Consider the following 8,334-nt stretch of genomic DNA (forward strand, 5'->3'; position numbering starts at 1 on the left):
TTGCAATTAAACAATCAAACAACTATGTTAGTAGCTATTCATTTCTAGACATAGACTTATAAATATGATTAAAATAATTAATTATTGATAAAAAAATGCTAAACATCTTACTAGTTTTTTATTAATAAAATCACATATTTTTTATTTAATATATAAAAGATTATCACAAAATAAAATCACAACTTATATTTTATATTCTTTTAATTATAATCGATTTTTTTAATTAATATAATTTATGAATAAAAAATTATTAAATATCACAAATATTGATTTATTAAATTTAAAGGTTGAGAATTGCAAAACAGCATAAAATTAGTATATTTAAAGTAATATATTTAATAAATTATTATATAAAAAATGATTATTATAAAAATGTAAATTAAATGCTTAGTTTTTCAATAAATGACTACTATTGAATAATTATGCTCTAATTATGTTCTAAAATAATTTTATAATAATTATACTTGTTTGATAAAAAATATAATTTTCATTTCAGTTATTTCTTTAAGTGGGTATTAAAAAACTCGCTTTATATTTAATTTCAAAGAAATCCTTTTATTTATTAGCTTTTAAAATTTTAAATCTATTGCTAACATAAATATTAAAAAAATATTAACACTACTCTTAATTAAAATTTATTTATTTATAAATAAATTTATATAATTTTTGTGTTATTAATAATTATCGAATTTATTTTAAAAAAACTGATATAGTATCTAAATGATTTATATAAATACAAAAACTACATATATAAATAAAATAAAATTAGTTTTATAAAATGATGTTTTACTTATTTTATTAAGATTTAATGTAGTAATAATAATCTTAATATTTTTAGAAATTATAATTTTAAATAAATTTTTTGTTTAAAGTAAACATATAAGTTCTAAAATTATAATCTAAATTTTATAGAATTATTTATTTTAATGAAATGATAATAGTAAAATATTAATATATAAGTAATTAATATTCTAAAAATATTTTTTTAATATTTAATGAATATAATATTAACTTTCAAGATTTGCTAATTATTAAATAATAAAAACATTTATTTATTTCATTAAATAAATTATTTTTTAAAATATTTTTTTGTTAATATAATTGTTAATCTGTTTTTCTTCTGAAAGAAATTTAGCAATCTATTAAAATATAAAATATAAGTGGCTTCGCTCGTTTGCATTTTCCAACTAACCAATACTCGCCATGATTCGCCTCCTGACGCCTCTTTCAACGGCTCTAGTCGCAGTAGTACAGTTAAGAGAATGGCAAGTTTCGTAATTCCAGTGAACTACAGCCCCAATTTATCACGAAACATTCAGTTCAAATCTAACAACAGCTACATCCCTCTGTCTCTGTCTTTCTCTCTCTCCATCTTCCCATAAAGTCGAGAAAACGAACGAGAGTAGCCCAGAGCCAAGAACAAGAATATCTTGAATAGAGACAGTCAGCTCCATCTCTCTCTCTCTCTCTCTGCAAATTGCAAGCTTCATTCATTCTTTTCTCTCCCTATAACTCTTCCTCTCCTCATTTTTCTTTTTTGTATTTCAAGGCCAAATAAAGGAGCCATGGCGGATCTGAAGTCAACGTTCTTGAATGTCTATTCTATTCTCAAGAAACAGCTTCTTGAAGACCCGGCTTTTGAATGGACTCCTGATTCCCGTGAATGGGTTAACCGGGTACTTCGCGTTTTCTTTCTTTCTCCATTTTTTCTTCTTCTTCTTTAAACTAATTTCTCGTTGTTTGTTTTTTGGGTTCTTTCTGCTTCAATTGTTATGTGTTTCAGAACTCCAAGTTTCATTCTCTCTCTTGAGAGGAAATGGAAAATGCCGATTCTTTATTTTTTCTTTTAATTTTTTTGTTCTATTTTGCATTTCTGAATATGTGGAAGCTGTAGTGCAAACATGAAAGTTAAACTGAGTATGCATGATTTATATATGTGAAGCCCTGATTGTTAGATTGGTAAGTTGAGACTCTGTGTGCGAATAAGAGCTTGATCTAAAATGGGAATTTTTTAAATTATGCCAAAACTAGCAAATTGCCAAAAAGAAGAAAAGAAACAGACACACATAGTTTTGCCAGCTGGGATAATTATTATTGTGTACTCTGTTGTTCCCCGTTGCTGGCTTTCCTTTTTATCTTGGACATTTTTCACCTTCCAGAAATGTTAAGCCAATTTGCTTTTATTATTTACTTATGTATTTATATATATACATATTTATACACACACACACACACACACACACACACACATATATATATATTATTATTTCTTTTCAATTCTTTCCTCCCTAAGCAATTCCCTCCTTTTCTTAGCTGTGTTTTCCATATCTATCTTTCTTTTCATGTTTCCTCTTTTTTTTTTTTTTAACTAAGAACTCTATTGATCCTTCAGAATATGCATAGATGTAAAAAAGAGAAAAAGAAAAGAAAAGCTTTGAGAATGCTATTTTACATCTTGCATCATCATTATGAAACTTGTGTCCAAAAGTAAGTAGTTCTGTTGTATGTTTAGTAGTTCTGTTGTATGTTTATCATTTCTAACCAATGACTGCCCAATTTGTTCTGAAGTTGAATAACCATTGTAGATACTGAGTGAGTGACATCCTTAATATTACTCCAAACTTTTACCCATTTTGATGATTAAAGAGTATCTATCAAAGGGCCCCTGGGTGCAATTGCATTGAATTTGAATAAATGTATAAACAATCCCGTGCAACTTGCACTCAAATGTTTATAACCACATGAATCAACATCTGTAAAACTAATTTTAGAGAAAATAACAATGTTTCCAGCTGTTTGCAAGAATAAAGAGACGTTTTGTCAACAGCTCCAGCTGTTTCTTCCCTCTTGTGAAAAAATAATGAGAAGAATCAACAAAAATGTTCTCTTCTTTTTTCCTTGATTAGAAAATAATTTCTTTGAGTGCACAGCTTACTTTACGTGATCCTCACCACTGAATAAGCGTAATTGATGAAACATTTCAGCTGTGCTGCTTCAAAGAATGCATCTTTTTTCTTTTTTTGTACTAATGGTAGTAGTTTAATTCTTGCCCATGTAGCAGTCGTTGGAATGTTCATTCTAGAAATCCACCAAGGTTTAGGCTGTAGAGGATTATAGCCCTTTGGTTACTTTAATTCATTGCTTTGCAGTCAATTAGTATTAAAGAATTGAGTGGGGATTGTTGAACAACAAAAAGGAGAATGGTAAGAATGGCTTAAGAGGGTTTCGCACTACTAGACTTATCCACAAGTTTAACATAATTGAAAAGATAATGTAGGTTAGATAGTGTGCTATCTGCATATGCTATTGAGGCAGATTTACTACTTATGAAGTCTACAATTTGTGAGACTATATTTGTTGAAAATGGTTAATGCAAATCTTGTATCAGCATGAGCTTTTCAACTGCAATACTATATGTTCTGCTCTATTTGCAGTACAATGGTTAGTTTAGATAATTTAATAGAGAGTTTCTTAAATTGAAGAGCTCATATTCACAAGTCAAAGAGACATCAGTGTTACTGAGGTTGCAAATAAAGATTGGGCTGAATTAGCCAACAGGCATTTATGGGAAACCATATTAAAGGCCATCCAACTAAGATTGTGGGTTCTGGTTAGGTAGATAATAAGCTAGAAGACAAGGTTGGATCTGAGTTCATGAAGTATGGCACAGTTGGTCACATTCTCATATTTGAGGTAAAAGAACCAAACTTCCTCGGTGATTAGTCGGTCAGAATATTTTGTGCAGTTTGGGAGGTCAAAAGAAACAACAAAAAGCACCAAATAATCTTGATGGTTGTTTCTTCGGAGATGATATGGTTCATGCAGCATTCTATGGTGACGAGAAGTTCAGTAAGAATGAAACTGGCTCCTTGACCATGTGAAATCCCTGGTTTTGACGGATGTTCAATAGCTTGCTTAAGTTTTCTCCATTAATGGTCACTGAGAAACTTATGTGGGACTATTGTGTGGGTTCTCGGTTGATAAATGTGGAGAATCAAGCTGTTTGTAAGTAGATTTAAGTTAGGCTGGATCAAAACTTTTTGCCGAAGTTCTAACAGTAATAACCAGTAGTTCCATGAGTGAATTGTTACAATTATATGAACAAAAGAACATTTTTCTTTATCCAAGAAATTATTTTTTCCTGGTTTTTGCCCTTAAACACGGTTGATAATGAGTTTTTCTGAGTGCATGTGCACAGTTAATGAAATTTATGCAGTTTACTCTTTCATTTTCTGACTTTTGAATGCTCTACTTTGCTGCAGATGTTGGACTACAATGTGCCTGGAGGTATTAATTGAATACTTATACGTCAACATAATGATGAAATTTATCTCAAGCCTTTAGCATTCATTAATGTGCTTCTGAAACTTTTGTTGTGAGGGAAATGGAAAGCACTTAATAAAGAGTTGATCATTATGAAATAGTACTGATTGTAATTCATTGTCTTCTCCACAGGGAAGCTGAATAGGGGGCTCTCTGTGATTGATAGCTACCAATTGTTGAAAGAAGGACAGGAATTAACTGAAGAAGAAATCTTTCTTGCAAGTGCTCTTGGTTGGTGTATTGAGTGGGTATGGCGATGGGAATCTCTGCTCTTCTCTCTTTATCTTATTTGATAAAGTATCCAATATTTGAACTACCATTTTTCTGTTGCAAAGTTGTCTTATTTCTCTGTTATATTAAATTTGCAGCTTCAAGCTTATTTTCTTGTCCTTGATGACATTATGGATGGCTCTCATACAAGACGTGGTCAGCCTTGTTGGTTTAGGGTACCCAAGGTATGTTCATGAGCTTGTCTTTTTCCACAACCATTTAAGGTTTCTGTTGCTGGTCAAAAAATGAACTTTATTGAATTGTATTTTGCAGGTTGGTATGATTGCAGCAAATGATGGGGTTTTACTTCGAAATCATATTCCCAGGATTCTCAAGAACCACTTTCGAGGGAAGGCATACTACGTAGATCTTCTAGATTTGTTTAATGAGGTAACCGACTTGCTGATTGTACAAGTGCCTTTTGATCAAGAAATTAGCATAATGTTCTATGCTGTGCTTACATAGGTCGAGTTCCAAACAGCCTCAGGACAGATGATAGATTTGATCACAACACTAGAAGGAGAAAAGGATTTATCCAAATACACTTTGTCACTGTAAGCGAAACTTTGCCATATTTCTAATCCTACTCATTCTGTAAGTGAAACTTTGCCATATATATAATCGTACTTATTAAAATATTCAGAAATTTAAAATATAAAAAATTAAGATTGTGGGAGAAGTATGAATACCTTTCAGATTTTCACGCAATTTCATTAATATCTTAACTATATTTTTTCATTTCTATATCATGCATGAATTAACTATTGAGTTAGCTGGCTGCGTGTGTATACTAACTGCTATCAGATGCCTCAAAATGCTATGTTAATTGATTATGAAAAGGTTGGAGTTTCCAACAATTTCAGTTAGCGTAGTGGATGGTGTAGATAAACCTAAAAGTATCTATTAACTTGAATTATTTTTCAAGTAATTGGAATAGGTAGAACTTAACCTTACTGTTAACTTGTCTACCTTCCTAACCTGAAGCTGTTTGTTGACTATCATGTTGGTTGGAATTTTACAGTCACCGGCGAATTGTTCAGTACAAAACTGCCTACTACTCATTTTACCTTCCTGTGAGTATGAGCAATCTGATTTATTTGGATTCATCTCTATATGAAGCAATCTTAAAATAGTATCTATTCAGTGATTGAGAATTCACCATTTCCAATGAAAACTTAAACCCTTAGGTTGCTTGTGCATTGCTCATGGCGGGTGAGAATCTGGATGACCATATTGATGTAAAGAACATTCTTGTGGATATGGGAATCTACTTCCAAGTACAGGTGATTTTTGACACTAGACCATAAAAAGTTTCCTGAATTGCATTCTATTATTTTTAAAAATAGAGGACTTGATTAGCTTAATAAAGTAAAGTTTTCTAGTGAGAGAAAAAGGTCATACTCTTATTGTCTGAGGACGTATTCCTATTGTTTGAGGACACTGTTTATTTTAGGTGATGGAATTCTTCATTAGTGCTGATTTTCTACTTTTTTTTCCTCTCTTTGTAGGATGATTATTTGGATTGCTTTGGTGATCCCAAGACAATTGGTAAGGTGAGTCAAGTGCAAGATGTATGATAGTGGAACTATGATTTGTATGTGCTATAATATATGTATTTATAAAAGTATGGACGGGAAACAGAACATGTTAATGGACAAAAAGTTATAGTTTTAAGTATGATATTTTCTTGAGAAAAAGGACTAATTTATTTAAAAACCTAAACCCATATTGTAATTTTTTACTTTTATATAATCCTACATATATACAAATCCTATAAAAATATGTAATGTTTATCATTCTAATTAACTAACAAAGGTGTAGATTTGTTCAAAGGCTACCCCAAGTTTTGATATGGGAAAAGATTTTTTCTTTTTTAATTTTTACTTCTATTCTGTTGCTGCTACTTCATTTTTTATTTAAATTTTTTCTTAAGAGCTCCTTTGGTCTTGCGTTAATGAGCACACTATTGCATAAAAATCTTTCTACAACTCTTTACCACAAAACTGCAAACTTGAACAAATCATCCTATAATGGCACCTTTAGTGCAAGTGTTCTTTAAAATGCCTATAAGAAAATAACATTGCTTTTACTTTTTAATTTAGTTAATCTTCTGAAGAAAAGTGCGTGGAAGGGTGGGGAAGGAGGGGAACCAGAACAACTAGTTTCTTTTTGTCAAAATGGAGTGTTCTTACTTGTATCTTTTAATGAAAATCAGATAGGAACAGATATTGAAGATTTTAAGTGCTCTTGGCTGGTGGTAAAGGCTTTGGAACTTTGCAATGATGAACAAAAGAAAGTGTTACATGTAAGAGCAATGCATTCTGTATACGCTCTCTTCTACTTGTCTGATTCATAATAACTTATTGTTAGTGAATTTCCCCCCTCAGGAAAACTATGGCAAAGCTGACCCGGAGTGTGTAACAAAGGTGAAAGTCCTTTACAACGAGCTGAATCTTCAGGTCTGATGCTTGATCTTATATTATGTGTCATTTACTAATTCAATATTATCAAGACATGCCTGCAACACTTCTATTTTTAAGCACCGTCTGCCAAAATTTGATTCATTATTAATGCACAGAATATGTTTATATAACCCGGGGCAAAAAAAATAAAGGAATGTGTTCATGTACAAATGATGCTTTAATAGAGTATTGAAATATGCTTTAGTAGAGTATCTGTAAATTCTTAATTTTAATCTATTAGGGGGTATTTACCGACTATGAGAACAAAAGCTATGAGAAACTAGTAACCTCCATTGAAGCTCATCCTAGCAAGGCAGTGCAAGCAGTGTTGAAGTCTTTCCTGGCAAAAATTTACAAGAGACAGAAATAATAAAAAAAAGGCGGTCAAAGGTTGGATCGTGCGAATAATGCTAGTTTGTTTTCGAGTTGTATCTGTATCGGTCTAATTGAGGATGATGATTATTGATTTGCTTGTAGCATATTGTTGAACAGTAGATACTGTGATTATTTTTGCTTGTCAGGAAATTGAATGAATGGTTTTTATCATCAATAAGATTCAAGCCATTTCATCAATCATCTTGTTGAGCACATATGGCACTTCCGTATTTGCATGATCAGTTAACTTGGCAAAAATCCAGCACCAGAATTGCAATTTATTTATGAGACATCAGTGTTGATTAATATTTTGATGGGGATGTATCAGAACTATGGGCTGCATTGAATCTAAAGAACTTTCGTAAAGTGGCTGTTTGTTGTAGGTTAAGTTCATGATGTTAATGTCCTTCTTTATGGATGACAAACAGATAGTTGGCAGCTTACCTAACATGCACAGGTCCAGGAAGGCTCTAGAAATTCATTAACTGTAATGAAATTTAGTATTCAAGAGCTTCATGCCCAAATGGACACCCAAGTAAAAGGCTTGAAATTTCTACTTGGAGATTTGAGGTTTGAATTCCACAAGACAAGACTTGAAAAGGCTTATGGAAGAAAAGAGAAACCATTAGAAGCTACAATTCCTAGGATGGTTTCAGAATATAAAAGTTCAATAAAAAAACATAATATACTTTACATTAGACCACTCACTTTCTGGGTGGATTAAAATATTATTAAAATAATATTAAATAATTTTAATAATTTATTCATATAAATATTAATAAAATATTAAAATATTAGATAACTATATATCATGAATTATCACTTATTAAGTTTTATTATAATTGGTCTTCTATGGGTCATTGGAAATTTCAGTATTTGGCATTCTTTGGTTCAGTACCATTTT

The 8,334-nt window shown here is 31.1% G+C and overlaps 1 protein-coding gene across 1 annotated transcript; it reads left to right on the forward strand.

Annotated features, from left to right (window-relative positions):
- The first annotated feature begins 1,285 nt into the window (after nucleotides 1-1,285).
- LOC8262022 (farnesyl pyrophosphate synthase 1) lies at nucleotides 1,286-7,628 on the forward strand. The gene is made up of 13 exons (XM_048370122.1): nucleotides 1,286-1,443; nucleotides 1,550-1,676; nucleotides 4,263-4,287; nucleotides 4,456-4,571; nucleotides 4,692-4,778; nucleotides 4,867-4,983; nucleotides 5,059-5,147; nucleotides 5,615-5,666; nucleotides 5,781-5,876; nucleotides 6,102-6,146; nucleotides 6,809-6,898; nucleotides 6,981-7,052; nucleotides 7,297-7,628. The coding sequence occupies exons 2-13, from the start codon at nucleotides 1,566-1,568 to the stop codon at nucleotides 7,423-7,425; spliced, it is 1,029 nt and encodes a 342-aa protein (XP_048226079.1). The 5' UTR covers nucleotides 1,286-1,443; nucleotides 1,550-1,565; the 3' UTR covers nucleotides 7,426-7,628.
- Nucleotides 7,629-8,334: the final 706 nt, after the last annotated feature.

This window comes from Ricinus communis, chromosome 10 (genome assembly GCF_019578655.1).
Source record: "Ricinus communis isolate WT05 ecotype wild-type chromosome 10, ASM1957865v1, whole genome shotgun sequence".
Lineage (NCBI taxonomy): Eukaryota > Viridiplantae > Streptophyta > Magnoliopsida > Malpighiales > Euphorbiaceae > Ricinus > Ricinus communis.